Source organism: Schistocerca nitens, chromosome 1 (assembly GCF_023898315.1).
Source record: "Schistocerca nitens isolate TAMUIC-IGC-003100 chromosome 1, iqSchNite1.1, whole genome shotgun sequence".
NCBI classification, from domain to species: domain Eukaryota; kingdom Metazoa; phylum Arthropoda; class Insecta; order Orthoptera; family Acrididae; genus Schistocerca; species Schistocerca nitens.
In genome coordinates, this window is record NC_064614.1 from 1,177,512,660 (window position 1) to 1,177,536,571 (window position 23,912).

General features: G+C 39.4%; 1 protein-coding gene across 2 annotated transcripts in view; it reads left to right on the plus strand.

The window, feature by feature from the left end:
• Positions 1-1,831: 1,831 nt before the first annotated feature.
• The window catches only part of LOC126200366 (pre-mRNA-processing factor 19), a 42,514-nt gene continuing 20,433 nt past the window's right edge, over positions 1,832-23,912 (plus strand). For both annotated transcript variants that reach the window (XM_049936701.1, XM_049936702.1), the window contains exons 1-6: positions 1,832-1,906; positions 2,732-2,881; positions 2,958-3,099; positions 22,651-22,789; positions 23,099-23,293; positions 23,718-23,903. In XM_049936701.1, coding sequence (XP_049792658.1) covers positions 1,888-1,906; positions 2,732-2,881; positions 2,958-3,099; positions 22,651-22,789; positions 23,099-23,293; positions 23,718-23,903 — 831 coding nt within the window. In that variant the 5' untranslated portion in view covers positions 1,832-1,887. The remainder of the gene's footprint in view (positions 1,907-2,731; positions 2,882-2,957; positions 3,100-22,650; positions 22,790-23,098; positions 23,294-23,717; positions 23,904-23,912) is intronic.

The following is a 23,912-nucleotide window of genomic DNA, read 5'->3' on the forward strand; positions in this document are numbered from 1 at the left end:
AGAAATATGAAACATTTTTTATGCTCACGAATTACTACGTTTTTGGAGATGAATACCTGCTCTATAAAAACCAACATGGATTCTGCAAACAGAGATCTTGCAAAATTCAGCATGTCTTGTTCCTCCATGAGATACATCGTGCTATACGCAACAGTACTCAGTATTCCTTGACTTTAGAAAGACTATTGATATTGTCCCACACAGTTAGTTAGTGAAAAAAATACATGCTTACCGAGTATCAGGCCAGATTTATGACTGGAGTGAAGACTTCCTTACTAGCGGAACACAACACTTACCTCTTAATAGAACAGTATCGACAGATGTAAAGATTATTTCCAGAGAACCCCAATGAAATTTGAAAGGATCATTAATATTTACAATATAGGCCCTTTATAATTGATCTAGTAGAAAGCGTTGGAAGATTCTTAAAAATGTTCCTGGATGAGATGGTTATCTATAAGGAAGCAGCAACGTCAGAAAACAGTATCGATTTGCAGATCGACCTACAGAGGATTGATGAATGGTGCGGGCTCTGGTAGTTGATCTTGAACGTGATCAAATGTTACATATTGCACGTATTCAGAGAAAGAAACCCTCTACTATACAACTACACTATTGGTAACAGATTGCTGAAAACAGTATCTACCGTAAAATATCTAGAAGTAACTATCCAATGTGACATTAAGTGGAATAACCACATGAAAGAAATGGTAGGAAAAGCAGATGCCAGAGTGAGAATGATAGGTGGAACCTTAAGGATATGTAGCTCTCGACGAAGGAAAGGTTACAAGGGGTTTGTTCGAATGATGTTTCAGTTTTGTTCATTAATCTGGAATCCTTAGCAGGTAAGACTGGAAGAAAAGATAGAGAAGATCTAACTAAGAGCATTGTGTTTTATGAAGGGATCGCTTTCTCGGCGCCAGAGCGTGACAGAATTGTTCAACAAACTCCAAAGGCAGACGCTTCAAAAGAGAGGTTGTGCGTCATGCAGAGGTTTACTATCGAAATTTCGAGAGAGCACTTTCCAGGAATAGTGTGACAACATACATCTCATGAAATGACCACTAAGGGAAGACTCGAGAAATTAGATCTAATAGAGAGGGTTGCTGACAGTTATTCTTCACACGCCTTTTCGAGAATGTAATTGGGAAGGGGGATCAGTTTGGGGTAACGGAAGTACCCTCCGCTACAAACTGATAGGTTGCTAGCGAGTATGATAGAGATGTAGAATTCTCTTAGGACTGACGACCACAACAACAACATGTAATATAAATACTACGCAATCTTAAACTATAGTATATTTACTGTTTGAACTATTTTATTTAGCGTATGGCTAGTTAGTTGATATGACATTGCCAGGAGATACTGCGGAAAGGGTGTCTGCCTGTAATCACTGTTGCTCAATTAGCTCCACCCAGGAGGCAGATGTAGGGTATTTTAAAGTTATACCTATGGACATGAGCACTGATTGCAATAAAAGATGATGATGTTGATGATGTGTTCTGTTACCAAAACTGTGTCCAAAATCTAAATATCTAGATGTTTGAATACTTTCTCAAATTCACTGTGAATAAAACTTGTGATACCTTCTTTACACTCATACTGACATTTCAGATAATTGTAAGAGATCAGAATTTGGTCCGTACGCTTCCCGTTACTAAGTTTTCCATTTCAGTCTCTCAGTATTGACAGTTATATGTTGTTAATATATCAAATCACAAGCTTTTGATATGGCGTTATGTACGTGTGCTTTGTTTCGCTTCTGCTATAGCATAAATGAATATCTCTTTCAAAGGGAGATTAGCTTTGATTATATTTGCGTTTGTGTGATGTCTTTAACTGCGGTATTGGTTAATCTTTGCTACCGGTAACATTTGTAAAACAAAAATGGCGCTATGTTGTGCGAGTAAGTGGTTGTGTATACTAAGTTCACTTCGTTATTTCTTTGTGACGTTTATTGAATAACCAGTCGCGGTTGTAGGAACGTGATTTTGTAAAATGTGTGCAATATCTGCCATATATTGTCGCTGTTGGAAGGTCAACCGTTTTCGTTTTCTAATTCCAGTGTTGTTATGCCATGCAGAAGGTTACCAAGTGTATCTGGGTGTAAACTACAAAAACGTTTAGTGCTTTGTTTGCGTTAAACGTACGAAATTCTGATGATGTTTGTACTGTTGTATGCGTAAATTTTGAAAGCGTTGTGTACTATGTTTACTCTTTGACCGGGTGGTTCCGTACGATGTTTTGAGTAAATGAAATTTGAGTTAGACAAACAAGATAACTGTTCGGAATTTGCTCTATATGACAAGAACCACTGCATGGTTAGAAGTGAATAGACATATTCCTTGAGCACTGTGTAATCGGTCAGGAAAAGTAGCGTTCTATGCGGTCATTCGGGTTACGATATCTGGAAACAGTTACTGCCCTCTGCTCGATGTACTCGTAGCCCTTGCCTGTTCCTTTGCACTCGGTGTCGTGTACCACATATTGTGTTAATGAGTGTTACATGGTAGCGATATGTTTGCATTTTACTTTAAGGATGGAAGATAATTTGTAGGTGTTTTTAAAAGGAAAGTTGAGAATTATTTTCAGTGTCCAGAGGTTTTTGAATTGTTTATTTCTTTGTAGTTTAATAGCTCTTAGGTTGGTGGTTCGTTAGTAAGTCGCTGTACTAGTTTTGCTGCTAATTCTACAATTTCTCTAAATAGGCCCACTTACGTTTACATTACAGTTTCAAATGAAGTTCCAGAACATCCTGTCATATCTCCAGTATCTGGAGCTATATTTGAAAGGCGACTGATAGAAAAGTATGTAGTAGAAAATGGGGTGGATCCAATATCAGGGAAGGAGCTTACGGTTGACATGCTTATTGAGGTGAAAAGTAAGTATATATGCATACTACTGGTGAAACTATTTATGAAATATATGCTGTTACATAGTTATTGTTGACATTTCAGCAACACCAATTGTTAAACCAAAGCCCCCATCCGCTACAAGCATTCCAGCTATCTTAAAGACCTTACAAGATGAATGGGATGCTGTCATGCTTCATAGTTTTACCCAGAGGCAGCAGTTGCAGACAGCTCGACAAGAACTCAGGTATTTATCTCGGTCATTCAGTACAGAAATATTTCTCTTACTGATCATTTCTGAAAGCAGTAGGTTGTGTACCGCTCACACTTCAAGTAGGCCTACATGTTGTCAGTTACCTTTGGTGTTATTAAGATTGTGTTGACTTATTGCTGATAAATAAGGTTTTTTTTTCCCACTAATGTGACTTTTTTGTAGTAAGGGCTGTGACCAACTAGGCATTCTGGCTGCATCAGTATATAAAACAGTGGGTGATTCATTACAGCCTGCACACTAGGTAGCTATGATTTCCACACTGTGGCAGGCATGGGTACACATTGGATTGCACAACAGCCAACTGGCTCTATGCAACCAGTTGTGAGCAGAGTGCTGCGTAGAGAATGTATTTGGCTGCCGTCAGTCTCTGCACACATGTCGAAGCAACCAGACCATGTCTGCATCTTGAAATAAAATTTGTGATGGCTCGCGACTTCTTGTTAGATCTCGGTGAATTTCCTTTTTTGGAGGGACGTACAGTGTGTCTTCGAAAACTAAACATATCTTTCCCACACAAACAGCACACTTCTATCATGGTAATTGCAAATTATTTTAGAACATCCATTGGGTGATGAAAAATTCTCGGTTTAATTACCAGGATGCCAAAAATGCATTGTATATACCGCCTACTCCGAGACACTGGGCTTTAAAAATTCTTTTGTTCATTTGTTAAACTTCTGTCTCCATACGGACACATTAAATTGTCATACATATCAAGTGCAACGTCTCAGACAATGATGTACAGGATTAGTACTCCATTGTTTCATAAGGAGCATCTCTGTCATTCATAAATTTTTATGGGTGAGTTCTCATGCACAATTGATAGCTAAAAATAGACATGTTACTACATCTTCTGTTGTTGTTGTTGTTGTTGTGGTCTTCAGTCCTGAGACTGGTTTGATGCAGCTCTCCATGCTACTCTATGCTGTGCAAGCTTCATCTCCCAGTACCTACTGCAACCTACATCCTTCTGAATCTGCTTGGTGTATTCATCTCTTGGTCTCCCCCTACGATTTTTACCCTCCACACTGCCCTCCAATGCTACATTGGTGATCCCTTGATGCCTCAGAACATGTCCTACCAATCGATCCCTTCTTCTAGTCAAGTTGTGCCACAAACTTCTCTTCTCCCCAATCCTATTCAGTACCTCCTCATTAGTTATGTGATCTACCCATCTAATCTTCAGCATTCTTCTGTAGCACCACATTTCGAAAGCATCTATTCTCTTCTTGTTTAAACTACTTATTGTCCACGTTTCACTTCCATACATGGCTACAATCCATACAAATACTTTCAGAAACGACTTCCTGACACTTAAATCTATACTCGATGTTAACAAATTTCTCTTCTTCAGAAACGCTTTCCTTGCCATTGCCAGTCTACATTTTATATCCTCTCTACTTCGACCAACATCAGTTATTTTGCTGCTCAAATAGCAAAACTCCTTTACTACTTTAAGTGTCTCATTTCCTAATCTAATACTCTCAGCATCTCCCGACTTAATTTGACTACATTCCATTATCCTCGTTTTGCTTTTGTTGATGTTCATCTTATATCCTCCTTTCAAGATGCTATCCCTTCTGTTCAACTGCTCTTCCAAGTCCTTTGCTGTCTCTGACAGAATTACAATGTCATCGGCGAACCTCAAGGTTTTTATTTCTTCTCCATGGATTTTAATACCTACTCCGAATTTTTCTTTCGTTTTCTTCACTGCTTGCTCAATATACAGATTGAATAACATTATTAGAATTGTTATGACACAGTGAATTCCAATGTGAAACAGCAAAATGTGTTAATGTAAAAGAATACACTTGGATTATTATTCCTGAGTACTGGGCATGTCTAAGCATATTCAGTTGCCAATATATCATTCTCTGTTCAAAATTAGATGACGTTAGTTTCTTGTCCACATTTATTATATTGATATTCAGTCCAAAGTCTGATTTACGGCTCTGTGCATGTGTGCACAGTAAGAAGCTTTCCATAGCCAATGTCGAACAAATATTTCTTTACTATCAACAATCAATTTTGACAGACTATGCTATCATCTTCTGGTCTTCAAAAATTTCTTTTGCAAAATATGTTAATTGTGAATTGGAACCTCATACCAGGTTGTCATATTAGTGGATAAAATGCACCACATTATACAAAGGTTTGTCAGAGGTAAATCATGTACAATAAAAAAAACACCTTGTGCTCACGACTGTGGCTATATACATGACACTCATAGGTGATTTTTTACTTCTGAGCATAAGAAAATGCAAACAAGTCTGTTTGTCTTTGTGACTATATGGCTACCTATGTTTAGTTTGAACCAGTTTACTAAAGTCAAGCCTTGGTCCCCCCGTCTACACCCCCCCCCCTCCACTCCAAACATCCAACCATTACAAAATGAATGTTCTTTGGTGTGTTAAGGTGTTTCCCATCAGCATTGTCCTGCTAGTAGATACCATTGCACCGAGAGAAAACTAACTGCATGTAGGGGTGGACATGGTCCTCAATGATAGATGCATACTTGGGTTGATCCATTTTGCCTTTCATAATGATGGATTCAACCAGGGAGTGCTACAAAGACATTCCCCAGGCCATAACACCTCCTCTTACTGCCTGGACTCTTCCAATGATTGTTGCAGAGTGTTTGCTCTAAGATGTACTTGCCAACAGGTTCAATTCAGGGAAGATGATTGAAAAGCTGGTGTAAATAGCCTGTTAGGTTGTAACATCCAGGTAATTTTGCAGTGTTGGAGTTAATCTCTAATGTTTTAGTCGTAATACGTTCTTGAGATATGCAATCTGTCCGGAAGAAAACCTGTGGCAATGAGAGTGTCTCCAACCCACTGGTCTACAAGGCATATGCTGCTGGACCCTCATAGCACATTCACAAGATGTACATCTTTTTGACTCAACGGGTGACATGTGTCACTAAAGCACGAGGTTCAGTGCTTGCTAGTGAGTTCACCTGCTGCTCTCCGTCTTTCAGCTGCTGTCCAGTGAGAAGGGAAGGGGGTCCTTCAACTATAGTGATCACTTCCCCATCTGGCTGCTCCTCCTTGAAATAGCTGTATCCAAAAGGTGACTGTCAAAAAACACTCAGTGGGCGAAACTGCCTGTATTTGAGCACCAATACGTGAAGACTGGATGCAACACAAAGCCACAAAGATGGGCATATTGAAATCTTCAATGCACATTTGAAGAAAACCTGTCCATTGGCAATTGAGAAGTGTTGCTGGGCGACACTGCAAAGATTGAACAACCCAAAGAGAACATGGTGGACTTTGTTTACCAGGGTTAAAGAGCAAAAAGCGGTTACAAAACCCATTAAACACTGGACTGCAAGCACAAGAATGTATGAGTCAGTAGAGAAATTTCAGGCAGAGGTATGGGTGAAACTTCCTGTCTGATAAAAACTGTGTGCCAGACTAGGACTCAAACCATGGACCTTTTCCTTTCACAGTGGTATAATGATTGAGCAACCAAGCACAACTTACGACCCTCTCTTCGCTGCCAACATCTCATCTCCTACCTCCCAAACTTAATAGAAGTTCTCCTTCATATATTGCAGGATGAAAGGAAATAGTGAAGAAATGGCGTGGCCACAGCCTAGAGAATTGTTTGAATTTTAATTTTCACTCTACAATACAGTGGGCTCCGACTTGAAACTTTGTAGCAGATCCAGGATTCAAACCGGGATCCTTTGACATTTGTGGGCAAGTGCTCCACTGACTGAGCTGTGTAAATCAACAACAATTATTAAATAAAAAAAATGCATAGGCTGTATTAAATTTTAACAATATTATGAGGAGGATAGTTCCTACTCACCATATAGCGGAGATCGGAGACACTGAGTTGCAGATAGGAACAACAAAAAGACTGTCAGATGGCCAACAAGATCTTCATCCTTCATAAAAAATAGACAAAACATGCATGCGCCCCCCCCCCCCCCCCACACACACACACAGTCACAGTCATGCAAACGCAACTCGCACACACTTGCTGTTGAAACCAGATTTGCTTCGGCTGTCAGACCGTGGTCATGCACGTGTAAGTTGTGTGTGTATTTATTTCCAACAAAGGCCCTGTTGGCTGAAGGCTCACTTTTTAGTCTTTTTGTTGTATCTATCTGTGACTCGATGTCTCCGCCATATGCTGAGTCGGAACTACCCTTTTTGTAACATTAAGCAATGGAAAAGCCAGGATGGAATGTAACAATATTATGAGAGGAAAGTTAGCATTCACCATATAGCGGAGATGCTGAGTCACAGATAGGCACAACAAAACAATTTTCATACTTAAAGTTTTCGGCCAGTGGCCTTTTTCAACAAGACACACACTCATGCAAACACAGCTCACTCACACGACTACAGTCTCAGGCACTGTGGTATCAGTTGACTGCCCCCAGTTGTGTGTGTGCATGTATGTGTGTGTATTGTTGAAAAAGGCCATTGGCCGAAAGCTTTAAGTGTGAAAATCGTTTTGTTGTGCCTATCTGTGACTCAGCATCTCCGCTATATGGTGAGTGGCAACTTTCCTCTCATAATATTGTTACTTTTCATAATATTATCTGTTGCATTAAATTTTACAAATTCTTCCTCTGTTGTTCAACTATTTTTAAAGATTCTGTCTACGAATGGAGTCAGTTGTATGCATTCCTGAAGTCCACAAATATTACTACTATCTTTTTGTTCTAAAGCTCTATATTCATATTTTTGTTTTGGGTTAAAGATTTGTTCTATGCATCCTCTGCCTTCCTGAAGCTTGCTTGATATCTCCACCTGTAATCTAGATCTATTCTTGTACTCTCTTCAGTTCGAGTTTCAACAGCACCTTGTATCCATTCTCTAGAAGCAATATTACTCTTTAGTTATTCGTATCCCTCTTGTCCCCTTTCATGCATACTGCTGCTACCATCACATTCGTCCATCCTTTTGGTTACTTCTTTGGCCTCCAAATTTGACATGATCTTGCTCATTTCAGCTGCTATCCCATCTTCGGTAGGTATCATATTGTCTGTGCAGTCTCATTCCTGGTTCTTTGTTCTGCTTGAATTCCAGTTTTCTTTGGGTGGTTCAAAGGTCAGCAGGTTGTTTAAGAATTCGGCAATCACACCATTGGACAATTCCCTTTCTTAACAGTTCTCTGCCCCTGCCTCCTGTTAGACATTTTTGAATTTCCTGAGGTCTCAACTGCAGTTTTGATAGGTTTTTGTTGTGTGTTGAAGTTAGCAGTTCATTGACATTAGTCATAACCAGTTGGGTGATAAGGATACGGAAGCAGTGAGAATCGCTGAATGTGATAATTTATTTTGGCAAAAGATATGAATTGGTAACATTTGTTTTCTGTGTGGAGAGCACCAGAATAACTTTTCTCGATCTGCTTATTTTGAATTTTAAGTTTGGTGACCGATTTTCATATTTCTTTGGTGACTGGAGAGAAATAGATGTGCTGACAGACGTGTAGAGCCAGAGGCCTAGGTTAAGTCGGAGTGTGACAATTTTAATGTATGTTGGTGACGCCATTAAATGTGAATGGTGGAAAAAAAATAGGTGTGCTGGCAGATTGATGTGTAGCATAGCCCAAGGTCTAGGCTTGGTTGGAATGTAACAATTTGGTAGTGAGTTGGCAAAACCAACAAATGTGAATGAAAGAAAACTAGATGTGCTGACAGACTGACTGGTATATAGCCTGAGTATTAGGTTAGGTTGGAATGTGATAACTTGCTTGTGGGTGAAGCCAATGAACCTCAACACAAAAAAGCGATTGCCATAATAAAAAAATCTACACTCCAAGTGGCAGCAGGGGAACACATACACAAAAGGATTTAAGTTTTACAAGCTTTCATAGCCAGTGGCTCCTCCCCCTGGCAGAAGAATTGAAGGGGAAGGAAGAGGGATGAGGGAAAAGGACTGGACAGGTTTAGGGAAAGGAATACAGTTTAGTAAAGTCACTCAGAACCCCTGGTCAAGGGAGACTTACTGGACGGGATGAGAAGGAAAGGTGGGAGGGGCGACAGCGAAAAATGTAGGAAAGGTGTAGGAAACTAAAATAGAGTAAAGAAAGGAGTAGTTACTGTGAAGAAATGTTGAGACAGGAGGAATAAATGTAAATTAAGGCCAGCATATATAATTTCTAGGGGCAGATGTGGACTCTGACCACAGTTTATTGGTTATGCACTGTAGATTAAAGCTGAAGAAACTGTAAAAATGTAGGAATTTAAGGAGATGGGACTTGGATAAACTGAAAGAACCAGAAGTTGTAGAGAGTGTCAGAGAGCATTAGTGAGTGATTGACAGGTTCAGGGGAAAAAATGCAGTAGAAGAAAAATGGGTAGCTTTGAGAGATGAAATAGTGAAGGTCGCAGAGGATCAAATAGGGAAAAAGATGAGGGCTAGTAGAAATCCTTGGGTAACAAAAGAGACACTGAATTTAATTGATGAAAGGAGAAAATATAAAAATGCAGTAAATTAAGCAGGTAAAAAGGAATACAAATGTCTCAAAAATGAGGTCGAGGGGGAAGTGCAAAATGGCTAAGCAGGGATGGCTAGAGGACAAATGTAAGGATGTAGATGCATATATCACTAGGGGTAAGATAGATACTGCCTGCAGAAAAATTAAAGAGATCTCTGGAGAAAAGAGAACTACGTATATGAATATCAAGTTCTCAGATGGAAAACCAGTCCTAAGCAAAGAAGGGAAAGCAGAAAGGTGGAAAGGAGTATATAGAGGATCTGTAAAAGGGTGATGTAATTGAGGGCAATATTATGGAAATGGAAGAGGACATAGATGAAGATGAAATGGAAGATACAATAGTACATGAAGAATTTGCCAGAGTACTGAAAGACCTAAGTCAAAACAAGGCCCCGGGAGTAGACAGCACTAGAAAGATGTGGAGTAGGAATTAAAATCCATGGAGAAGAAATTAAAACTTTGAGGTTTGCCTATGACATTGTAATTCTATCAGAAACAGCAAAGGACCTGGAAGAGCAGTTGAATGGAATGAACAGTGTCATGAAAGGAGGGTATAAGAAGGACATCAACAAAAGCAAACCAAGGGTAATGGAATGTAGTCAAACTAAATCAGGTGATACTGATGGAATTAGTTGAGAAATGAGACAATTAAAGTAGAACACGAGTTTTGCTATTTGGGGAGCAAAAGAACTGGTGATGGTTGAAGTAGAGAGGATATCAAATGTAGACTGGCAATGGCAAGGATAGTGTTTCTGAAGAAGAGAAATTTATTAACATCAGGTATAGATTTAAGTGTCAGGAAGTCTTTTTCTGAAAACATTTGTATGGTGTTTAGCCATGTATGGAAGTGAAACATGGACAATAAATAGTTTAGACAAGAAAAGAATAGAAGCTTTCAAAATGTGGTGCTGCAGAAGAATGCAGAAAATTAGATAGGTAGCTCACGTATCTAATGAGGAGGCACTGAATAGAATTAGGGAGAAGAGGAATTGGTGGCACATCTTGACTAGAAGCAGGGGGCAGTTGGTAGGACACATTCTGAGGCATCAAAGGATCACCAGTTTAGTGGTAGAGGGAAGTGTGGAGGGTAAAAATCATAGAGGGAGACGAAGAGATGAATACACTAAGAAGATTCAGAAGGATGTAGGTTTCAGTAGTTACTCGGAGGTGAAGAAGCTTGCACGGGATAAAGTAGCATGGAGAGCTGCATCAAACCAGTCTCTGGACTGAAGACAACAACAACAACAACAAGGCCAGGTGAGTGGCAAGAACCAAGGACATGTTGTAGTGCTAGTTCCCAGTTGCAGAGTTTTGAGAAACTGTTGTCTGGGGGTAAAATTCAGACGACTTTTCTAAGCTGTATCCCTTTCTCTAAACCTCTCCAGTCCTTTTCCTTTACCTCTCTTCCTTCTCCTTCAACTCTTCTGCCAGTACAAGGAGCCACTGGCTCTGAAAGCTTGTAATAAACGAGCATTCTGACTGGCTACTAACAACAGACTCATAATTCATCATACTCATTTGTAACACAATACATGAGTTGGTAACGACATTGGCCTGCAATGCAACAGCTGCCAACACATTGTGTTCACTATTACTGTGGTTATTCCTAAAAGTATCCTCAAACTTGTCCAGGTCCTGTTTTATCCTCTTGTCTTCTCGTCCACTTTATTGTTTTGCCACTGCCTTCCTCATTATTATGAAAACCTCCTATTTTTCTGTGTTGTTCTTGTCACTCCAGTCTCTTCAGACTTTTGCACAGTTCGCTACTATTTCTTCACAGTTCTTGTTCAACCATCTGTGTTGCTTTTTTCTTGTTTTCTTTTCCTCACTGTTCAGCTTTGTGTCTTCCCATTCATTGTTCACTATGATCAAGAGTATACGGACACCCCCAGAAACATACTTTTTCATATTAGGTGCTTTGTGCTGCCTCCTACAGCCAGGTACTCCATATCAGCAACCTCAGTAGCCATTAGACATCGTGATAGAGTAGAATGAGGTGTTCCGCGGAACTCACAGACTTAAATGTGGTCAGGTGATTGGATGTCACTTGTGTCGTACATCTGTACGCGAGATTTCCACATTCCTAAACATCCCTGGTCCACTGTTTCCGATGTGATAGTGAAGTGGAAATGTGAAGGGATACGTACAGCACAAAAGTGTACAAGCTGACTGTGGTGTCACCGCTAGACACCACACTTGCTAGGTGGTAACTTAAATCGGCCGCGGTCCTGTAGTACATGTCGGACCCGCGTGTCGCCACTGTGTAATCGCAATCCTAGCGCCACCACATGGCAGGTCACAAGACACGGACTAGACCTCGCCCCAGTTGTACGGACGACATAGCTTGCGACCAGACGTACGAAGCTTTCCTCTCATTTGCCGAGAGACAGATAGAATAGCCTTCAGCTTAGTCCATAGCTACTACCTAGCAAGGCGCCATTTGTATCAGTGCTTATAGCGTACTAATATTCAAGAGAGATGTATTCCAGCAAGAGAATAAAAGTTAAGTAACATCTACGTACTTTTCTTCTAATTCATTAATAAGTCTCATGTTCCAGAACTTCAAGCCCGTCTGCGTTAGTTTAGCGTGCACCTAGCTACCTCATTGTGTCTAGGCTGTATGGTCTAGACACAACACTGACCTTGTCTGTTGACTGACAGAGACTACCGACAGTTGAAGAGGGTTGCAATGTGTAATAGGCAGACATCTGTCCAGACCATCACACAGGAATTCCAAACTGCATCAGGATCCACTGCAAGTGCTATGACATTTAAGCAGGAGGTGAGAAAACTTGGATTTCATGGTCAAGCAGCTGCTCATAAGTCACACATCACACTGGTAAATGCCTCGCTTTGTGTAAGGAGAGGAAACATTGGACGGTTGAACAGTGGAAAAATGTTGTGTGGAGTGACGATACACAATGTGGCGATCCGATGGCAGGGTGTGGGGATGGTGAATGCCCAGTGAACGTCATCTGCCAGCGTGTGTAGCGCCAACAGTAAAATTCGGAGGCGGTGGTGTTATGGTGTTGTCGTGATTCTCATGGAGGGGGCTTGCACACCTTGTTGTTTTGTGTGGTACTATCACAGCACAGGCCTACATTGATGTTCTAAGCACCTACTTGCGTCCCACTGTTGAAGAGCAATTTGGGGATGGCAGTTGCATGTTTCAACATGATCGGGCACCTGTTCATAATGTATGGCCTGTGGCGGAGTGGTTACATGACAATAACGTACCTGTAATGGACTGGCCTGCACAGAGTCCTGACCTGAATCCTATAGACATTGATACCTCTCCTCAGTGCAGCACTCTTTGAAGAATGGGCTGCCACTCCCCGAGATACCTTTTAGCACCTGACTGAACGTATGCCTGCGAGAGTGGAAGCTGTCATCAACGCTAAGGGTGAGCGAACGCAATACTGAATTGCAGCATTACCAACCGAGGGCACCACAAACTTGTGTCATTTCCAGCCAGGTGTCTGGATACTTTTGATCACATAGTGTATGTTTTGATTCCATCTGTGTACTTTTCTTATTTATGTCTTAATTTCTCTCTGTCTATCTTGATGTTTCTAGTTGCTTTATTTGTCTGTGGCTGTACCCTGTTCTGTATCCAATGACACTTGACATCTGTGAGGTAATGATCAGATTCTACTGTTCTTCCTGGCCTTGATTTTCATGACGTCTTTAATGTTTTTCTGACTGCTACGTGGTAAACCTGGAATTCCCAACTGTTGGAGAATGGGCTTGCCCATTTCTATTTCTCACTTGGCTTGATCCAGAAATATGTTATCATTAATCTCATTTTATGTTCTCAGCACATTACAGTTAACTTTTCCTTGTTTTGTTTGCCCTCCAGGATGCTGAGTACTCCCATACTATTCCCTTATGTTGGTTCTCTTGCAGTTTATGGATTATAATCACCTGTGACGTGAAACTTTGCTTGTCTGTGTGACAGTGTGCTTTTCACAGTGTCATCTAGCTCCTACCAGAAACCGTGGTGATATGTAGTATGTTGTGGGAAGATTTCAGTGGAAAGTATTCTGTGACAGTTGTGAAAATTATGACTTACCAGAAATACAGACTTATTTTGCCTAACAAATAAGTATTTATCAGAATTGCTGCAATTTTCAATGGAGGATCAGTGCTGTTCAACAACACTGAGTGATAGTACCTGCGACTAGTGTCACCTGTGATGAAATTTGCATCTTCCCAAAATAGGATGTGCTCATTATGAGAGATTCACTACAGCATGTGACATCAGGGACCATCCCAACAATATACACTTCGTTCTTTTTTTGCCAGTATTTCTTGTTAGTCTTCTCTGTTTCAACCATTTTGTTGTATTACAAGTGACCAACATCCACACTTCTCTTTTCGTCATACCACTTGATACCAAGCATCTTTTCAGTTGTCTTAAAATCCTTCTCCTCATTTCAATTTCATCTGCAGTTTTGGCATGTTGCACCTATTCTTTCAAACTGTGCCACGTGTGGTTGTCTATGATTTTGTATCCAGAGAAACAGGTCTGGGCTGGAATACCAATTGTCAACATACAGAGTATGTCCCTGTTACAGGTAATGTTCTATTAAACATTGGCACAGGTTTAATTTGTTTATTTTGGGTTTACTCCATCTTCTGTAATATATTCTTCATGGTTGCCTATTTCATAAAATTAACTACTATCCAGACCAACTTGTAAAATCCGGATAAATGTACAACTTCTCCTTTGCAGTGTTTTCAGTGCTAAAGTCTGAAAGAAACTGGAATCCTTCTCAGTTTTATGTATTGACCAACAATATTTCTTCTTTAAACACCACTCTAAGCCTATTTACACATTGAGCTAATTGTCATCAGATAAGTATATTACAATCTTATCACAAATGTTTGAATACAGTTATCTTGTTCAGTGAGAATAACATTTTTTGTGAAGCCAAATGACCAAGAAAGTAAGGCAGACTGACAGTTTTTTAAAAATTCTTTTTTGTCTTCTGTGATGTCACTATTGATGTGAGTGGTGTTCTTCCGTGGTTGCAACACACCTTCAAGCTGTGACATCTAACAACAAGTGGCACACAGCAGGTGAACACAAAAAACTCATTGTCTACCTCTCTCACATGCTGCACCCTTGTACCTTGCATTGCCCGCAAATAATAATAAACCAATTCCTTATTAATATGCTGTCCAAAATGTAACTGCTGATAAAAGTGTTTCTTAAATGTCGCAACATCTTTCATCGCTTAGAAAGACCGAGAGTGTTACCAATCATTTTCTATAAAGTGATATCTTACACCTCAAGTCACATAGTACAAATGTCGTTGTCTCAAATCTGCTGATGGAATAAGTTGTTAAAAGATAATAGACTGTGAAAAACAAGATGCTGATAGGCAATGAAAACCTTGTAACTACATTTTCCTAAATTTTACAGGAGAAGCAAAAATGGTTTCTTAAAAAAAAAATTGTAAAATGATACAGATAATGTTGCTGCTTGTGTAACTATATAGTAGAAGCCTAGTTATTAACAGGTTAGGGAAATCCATGTGCTTTCAAATCTCTCTTTGGTTATGAAGTTAGTGGTACTGGAATCGTGAGGTTTGCACCGATAGACGGAGTTATGAGATTTTCATTGCCTGCCATCGAAGAGACTTCCATCGGTGTAAAGCTTCTGATGCGGATTAAGTGTACTGTGAAATGTCTCACGAATTTTATCAGCAGTATTCCTAATTTCAAACAAACAGTTGCCTTCAGTACTCGCAGACTTATCACTGAAGTGTAGCATTCTCAACAGTAAAATAAAACTCCCTCCAAACATAATACCACTGAAAACTGGAGTGTTCAACAGTATATTTCTGTACTGATCGTCACATATTTTCAACTTTTTTATTAGTGCCTTTAGAAGACAAATAGCAACAAAACAATAAAGTTCCTTAAATCCAGTATCTTTCCACTTTGATTGTCAAGAATGCACAGGTTGTGAAGTATTTTTCCCGCTGTACACACAAAAGTGATTTGTTTCATCTGCATGAACTGGAACATCTTCTAACAGAAATATCATTAAAAAAATGACAGATGATGCAGCCATAACTGTGAACAGCTGTTGGAAGAATGGTGCGGAATTACAGTTCTGCATGTATACATATCTGGAGCATGTAGGTACTTGTGACTCCACCACATAAACTTTTCCTCAGCGGCATAAGATGTTTAACCTTTTGCACACCGCCCGCATCTCGTGGTCGTGCGGTAGCGTTCTCGCTTCCCACGCCCGGGTTCCCGGGTTCGATTCCCGGCGGGGTCAGGGATTTTCTCTGCCTCGTGATGGCTGGGTGTTGTGTGCTGTCCTTAGGTTAGTTAGGTTTAAGTAGTTCTAAGTTCTAGGGGACTTATGACCACAGCAGTTGAGTCCCATAGTGCTCAGAGCCAGCCTTTTGCACACCAAACTAAAAAAAATAACATGGTATACCAAGGGGGCTACCAGAGTACCCCAAAGCAGTATGTATTGTTAGACATGGTAATGTCAAGAATTACAAAAACAAATGTAATCACACACAATATCACAGCAATCAAAAAAGAATAATCCTTTACCATAACGGTGTGATGGGAGAAAAAATTACTTCAGGCATGTTGATAACAAATTATGTAAATTATTAAAATGTTTTTATTCTCTTTTTTCCCCTTTTTTCTTTTTAAAAATGTAGTGTCTGTTGGTAATTACACACTTGCAGTTCGAATCAATAAAATTTTTGCATACTCTTCCATTTTCATATCTGCCTGTTTATTACATATGAAAGAATAGGACTAGCCTCATTTTGTTTTACACTTCCAGTCTTTTTTCCTCAGAAAAAGTTTACAGCATCCAACACTGGCAGTCCCTTGCAGACGTTCCATTGAGTTTGATTGACGTGTCACTGGGCGTGCATCTTCACCAGACAGCAATTACTTCAGTGCTGTTCCCACGTTTGTGGACATTCTGTTCAACTTTACGTGAGGCTTTATAAGTTCTTGTCTTAGATCTAACAAAAAATTTCTTCCTCTGTCATGTGCAAGAGCCTTCCAGTCAGGATTTTTTGTCTTCAAAAATCTATGCCTGTCACTTGGTAGGTAGTCTTTGCAAACATACATGAAAATTGTGCTCTCAGTGGCATTGGTTGAAGGTCAGGTGGGATTTTGGGTTTGTTTTTTCTAAGAGTACTAGTCTAAGATAGCTCTTGTTTCAAGAGCTCCTGTTTAAGCTGAACACTCGTTAAAGAGTTGTCCATTGTAATAATGTATCCAGTTCCTACAGGAGACACAGCTCTTCGTACCTTGATTCTTTTCTGTAGATTCTTCTTTCCCTGTGCATTGCCTTCAGGTTGAAAGCATACGAAGATCCAGTATCGCAGAGGTCCCCAATTTTTATGCCGTATCTAGATGGTTTGGACTTAATGAAAACCTAAATGGGCATTTCCCATGAAAAGCTACCAATTTATCATCCACTGTCAAATGACTACTTGGATGGCAGTGTACACAAGATTCCTGTGCAAAACTTGTAAATAGTTTTGTAAAAGGACGAAATTCTCTCTAGTTGTCACTTCATTGATTCTGCTGTCAGTAAGAAGTTCAGAAAACCTATTTCTCAAGAATGAAACTGGGAATATTTTCCTTTGGTACATGCAGTCTGTGGACCATAAAATAGAAAGTGATTTTCTTTTTAGATTTTAGTACTTCCATAGTTACAAGGTATTCTATGAAACCAAAACATTTCTGTTGTACTTGTTGGGATCCACTTACATTTGTTAGAAGGATGAGTCGCATTCCATAAATTACAAACTGTCTCTGCTTTTTGGGTTGTTATTTTACAGTTTTGTCCACTATTTTATGCAAAAAAACCATATGAAAGTCTCCATAATGAAAGTCACATTCTGGAAATCATTGTGAGAGTGCTAATTTATACAAAGTATCCTTCTGGCACTTGCTTGGTTGGTCTTACATTGATTATACCAATTTTGCTGGTGTATGTAGGTCTCTGCAGCATTTGTATCTCATCAATCACTTTCTCATTGTCTCTCTTTCAAATTGTTTCATCGACATCCATTTCTTCCACATTGTCCTCTGTGTCTATACACACACCTTGCACATCACTATCTTCTGTTTCCGATTCTGCTTCTATTATTTGCATTACTTACTCTAGGTCTCATTCATTGCATAAATCAGATTTCTTCTGTAACTTTAGTTTTTCCTACATGTTTCACAATGCAAAATGCTATAGCAACAGAATTGAAGGAAATGACTAATGGAGAAAAATACTTGATTGAACATTATTACACACAACAGAACATTAAAATTTAAAACATTCATTTCACACTTGTACCAATGTAAGTTTCCACAGTGTGCTTTTATAAGTGTGTATGTATGTGTGTGTGCGTGTTTTTGTTTTTCCCCCACATGGAATCCCAAGTGGGGTACCAAAAGGCTGCAGTAAACATTTCCATTATTATTTACTACAAGGTGTATAACTTTGTTTCTGGCGTTTTCCCCCCAACATTTGAGGCTTTAATGAAACAAATTGGTTACACGTGTACCATTCAAAGTATTTTCCATCGCTGGCCACTACTTTCTCCCATCTTTCGGGCAGTGAGTGTACGAATCCTGCGTCGAAAAAATTGTTCATCTTTTGAAGCGATTAACGAATCTATTCAATTTGTGACTTCTTCATGAGATCGGAACTATTGGTCAGCCAGGCCATGCGTCATTGATCTAAACAGGTGATAGTCAGGGGGAGCAATGCCTGGAGAATATGACGAGTGGGCTAGGGCTTCCCATCCTAATGTTTCCAAGTACGTTTTGACCTCTTTTGCAACATTGGGTCGACCATTGTTATGCTGCAAAATCACTTAATCGTGCCTCTTGCTGTATTGTGGCCATTTGTCTTTTAATGCTCTGCTCAAATGCTTTAATTGCATTCGATAATGAGCAACTGTGATTGTTTCACTTGGGTTTTAACACGCCGAGCAGGTCCCACAAAATGCAGGGCATGATCCTAAGGAGCTGTGAATATTTGCTTAGGCCGTTGACATGGAAGCATGGCCGGGATATCCCCATGATTTTTTTGCGTTTTGGGTTATTATAATGAACCAATTTTTCATCCCCAGTCACAATGCGATGCAGAAAACCCTTCGATTTTTGCCTCTGAAGCAACTGTTCACAAACACACAAATGCCGTTCAACATCTCTTGGTTTCAGCTCACACGGGACCCAAGTTCCTTCTTTCTGAATCATGCCCATAGCCTTGAGACATTTTGAAATGGCTTGCTGTGTCACTCCCACTAATCATTCCATTTCTGCTTGAGTTTGACACGCGACTTCACTCAGCAATGTCTCCAATTCTGCATTTTCGAAAACATTCTCTCTTCCACCATGAAACCACTCACTACACATTCTTCCACTAATAGCGTCCTTACCATAAGTACTTGAGAGCATTATTCCTTACCATAAGTACTTGAGAGCATCATGAGACTCAACCACTGTTTTCTTCATATTGAAACAAAACAGTTAACACCTCCTGCAAATGATGAGAATTAGGCTCGTAAACTGACATTTTCGATCAAGAACTTTTTGATGCAGACATAAATCGACTATTGTTTGAATGAGGTTATGTTGACCGAGGTCCAAGCTAACTACCTGACGTCTGTGATCTAGAATGAAATTTTCACTCTACAGCGGAGTGTGCACTGATAATGAAACTTCCTGGCAGATTAAAACTGTGTGCCGGACCGAGACTCGAACTCGGGACCTTTGCCTTTCGCGGGCAAGTGCTCTACCAACTGAGCTACTCAAGCACGACTCATGCCCTGTCTTCACAGCAGGTACTGGCAGAAGTAAAGCTGTGAGGACGGGGCGTGAGTAGTGCTTGGGTAGCTCAGTTGGTAGAGCACTTGCCCGCGAAAGGCAAATGTCCCGAGTTCGAGTCTTGGTCCAGCACACAGTTTTAATCTGCCAGGAAGTTTCATATCAGTGCACACTCTGCTGCAGAGTGAAAATTTCACTCTGGAAACATCGCCAGGCTGTGGCTAAGCCATGTCTCCACAATATCCTTTCTTTCAGGAGTGCTAGTTCTGCAAGGTTAGCAGGAGAGCTTCTGTAAAGTTTGGAAGGTAGGAGACAAGGTACTGGCAGAAGTAAAGCTGTGAGGACGGGGCATCAGTCGTGCTTGGGTAGCTCAGATGGTAGAGCACTTGCCCGCGAAAGGCAAAGGTCCCGAGTTCGAATCTCGGTCCGGCACACAGTTTTAATCTGCCAGGAAGTTTCAGTGAAATTTTTGCCTGCAAGTTTCCCTGTCTCACACATACCAAATCGGAGTAAATGATTGTTTAGACTGATCTGTTTATCTTGTTCAAATAATTTTTTGATACTGGTATTTAAATTGTTCAGTGTTAGTGCACTTTCATGTTCTCTAGCCGTCAGTTCTTTGTTCTCCATTTGTGTCGCATCTGAAGCTGCTATATTCCATTTTGAAGATGTGTATTATCTTAGAATACTGAAAAGATGAGAAATGGTCACAAGGAGAGAGCTCTTACCCGCTACAATTCTTTAAGCACCCAATATGAGTAACCAGTAGAGAACCTGACAGGAATATGCTGGAAACGAGGAAGGGATTTTGCGCGTGTGTGTGTGTGTGTGTGTGTGTGTGTGTGTGTGTTTTAAGAAGTCAGCCTCTAGCTGTAGCCAAGCCATTCTCCTGTGTGTTCATCTATAGGAGAACCTTTGTGTGGAAGAAGTTGTAGGAAGTTAGCTTTACATCAGTGCTTACTTAATAAACATTGCCTGAAAAAAAGCCAAAAATAGGTTCAAGTTCCGTACAAGTTTACAGCTTTAAGGGGAGCCGGAGGTGGTCAAATCCAAAAAATTACGATTTTTTTTTTTTTGCTACCAAAAATTAATTGGAACATTCCTCTTTAATGTAAACTTTGAATTATTGTTCTACTCGCCCTAAAAGTGGAGTTATTACCATTTTCCCCCACGCCTGCAGAGGAAATGGGCGGCCGCTGAATGCATCTAACACCCTCTCGTGTCTTCCTGGCGAACTGCTTGGGATTTTCTCGGCCTGTTACGCATACAGCGCCTTATGTTACGCGTACAGCGAGTTTGCAAGGGTTGGCTACATTGTTTTCTGTGACAAATATTACCCGTATTTCCTTACAGCTTACTCCTGTTTTCCTCAGAATTTCGAACATCTTGCTCCATTTAATATTGTCGTACACTTTTGTTCTGGTTACGATGCCATGTTTTAGTAACCGTGTTTATAAGAAGAGGAAGCACGTAGGGAAAAGAAAATTAACACTAATACCAAGTTGCGATACTACAATGAATAAGAGCGCGGAACATCGTCTCTTTGCTGTTTACCGTTTCTAATTAGTTCAGTGTTGCGCCTGTTGTTGGTAGTATTATACTTCTTGTGTAAAGCGGGTAATATGCAGTATGTACAAGAATCAGGAGGGAACAATAAAACCAATTTTTCATGACTTAGCACAGCCAGAATTGTTACACAAATGTCTACACGGAAAGACGCAGAATACTAATGAGAGTGTAAACAATTTGATTTGGAAAGTGATTCCTAAAAGGGTGTTTGTAAGCATAAAAACACTGCACTTTGGCATTTATGATGCAATAGCAACCTACAACCAAGGGAACAGTGTGAAGTGTGAAGTTCTGAAGGCATTAGGATTTACAGCTGGGGTGAACACTGTATGAGCACTAAGAAATATTGACAGAGAAAGGATAAGAGGAGCAGAAAGAAGAGAAAGGCATATGAAGTATGATGGAACAACAGGCCAGAAAAGAAGACAGAAGAGGAAGCTTTTGGAGGATGAAGAAGAAGACCCTGATAATCCATCCTATAGTGCAGGAATGTATTGAGAAACTTTGATAGCCATTTCCCGTAAATTAGAATTTTTCGAATATAAGGAACATTTTCTCAAAATCCACTCAAGCTAGAGAGATGAAATTTTTATACAGCACTCCTAGTGGTCAAACTTACATTGTAACACAGCCATTTGGCAATATGTTCAGTAGTTTCATTTCAGTTTAATTATAAAGCAATTATTTGTAAAAAAAAATTGGGTCATTAATAAAAAAAATAATTGGAAGGAAACTAGAAAAGATACTCCAAAATCCCTCTGTCATAACTGCAATACTAAACCACTCTATATGTAAAAAAAATTCAAATTTTTCTATTTGGTAGTTTATTCATAAATGTTCCTCAAACTTAGTGATTTTAACATGGGCAGCATAGGCACCTGCAGCATGGGCAGCATAATGCTCTTTAAATGTCCACTTCAGCATACAGTAATCAGCAGAGTGGTAGTTTCATTGTGGAAGCATGCACACAGTGTGTACTCATTCATGGTGTCTGGCAAGAGATGTCAGTCATTTTTTTTCTATAGAATACAACATAGTATGGACAGCATTAACAAAGAAACATTTTTGAACAATAGTGTCAAGTAACACCAGTTTTATTCTTGTCTTTAGTTGGTAATACAATTGTTGCATTTGTATATCACCTCACATCCATCTCAACATGTTGCAAGGTATATCTAAGTGAATGACAAAGTTAACATGTTAATTGTTTTTGTCAGTTCAGTTAACTGAACATTTTTTTTCCCCTCTAGCAATCAATTACGTGTGTATATTTATTTTCTAGTTATTTCACTTGCATTTTACACTCATCTCACTTATGTTTCAAACACATGTTAATTCATTGTTGAGTTCCCTGGCCTGAAGTTGAATAGCTGTCATATAAATGTCAAGCCATAACAGTTAATTCATATACAATTAAAACCACACCAAAGGAGAGCTAGAAATGAAACGACTGAACTTATTAATCAATTTCTTGCTGCAGCTACACTGACTTATTCTGTTTTACAAACAGGAGAGCAGATCATTTATTGAGCATGTTTGCTTGTAATCTCAGGTCTTTTTATCCACTTCATACAAACAGTAATATTCTGCCTCATTGTTTTATAGTTTTCTCATGTGAATTGTTCTTTTGAAACATTGTCATGCACTCTGATTTTCTTGTTGCAGCCATGCGTTATACCAACATGATGCTGCATGCCGTGTTATAGCGAGACTCACAAAGGAGGTTACTGCTGCTAGAGAGGCTTTGGCAACTTTGAAACCTCAGGCCGGAATCACCACAAATCCAGCAGGCATACCACAACCTGTTAGTATTAGTGTCACTCACATTGAAATTTGTAGATCACTGTCATGAATATTACTATTCAACATTTTTATCTTTTTTGATTGAGAAATAATTTACATTCCAATTTTTGGTTAATTGTGCATAATTGTTTTCCATCTGAATTCCTATATTTCATTGAACAGTATAGAAATTCTGTGTTTAATCGTTTCTCACTGAAGACAAAGCTAGATTGTATTACCATTGTGCCATTGTCAGACACATTTTGTTCTTCACACATCACAAATACTATCAGCATTGTACTTCGTTAAATTTATTCTTCATTTGTTACAGGCCATTGCTGTTGAAGCTGGTGGTGTTGCAAATCAACCAACAGAACAAGCTGGAATGACAGCAGAAGTAATACAGAAACTACAGGATAAGGCAACAGTTCTAACACAGGAACGTAAAAGACGTGGAAGAACAGTTCCTGAGGAACTTGTGTCTCATGATTCTATTCGCACGTTCCATACATTAGCTTCTCATCCAGTAAGAAAATATGTTCATCTTACATTGTACATGCCTGAAACATTCATCAGACATATTTGTTTATTTTTTACATAAATTTTACAATTGCATTCATAGATAACATGATATAGACATAGCAGTGCAGTATAAGTGGTATTGACGTATTATTAAATATATTTGTTTCATAAAAAAATAATATTTCAGACAAATACATTGTCTTCAGAAAAGATGGTGTAAGTGCACTATGTCTAAAATACTTTCCCATTCGTCGGATGGGCAATGAAGTCCCATTCTTTCAAATTTATCACTGATAAATTTATTTCAGTTGTTTTAACTTTTTCTTTTTTATTCAGTTACTATCAACAAACTGCAAGTGGTCTTTCATAATGCTGTATAACCTTTGTCGTGAATCTTTTGTTTTGCTAAATTATGTTTCCTCTTTCAGGGTCTTCATAGTGCTAGCATACCAGGTATACTTTCGCTGGACATTCATAGTGCTGATACTAGTAAAATTTTAACAGGCGGTAATGATCGGAATGCAACCGTTTTTAACAAAGACACCGAACAGGTTGTTGCTATCCTCAAAGGACACACAAAGAAAGTTACAAGAGTTATATATCATCCAGAAGAGGTTAGTTTT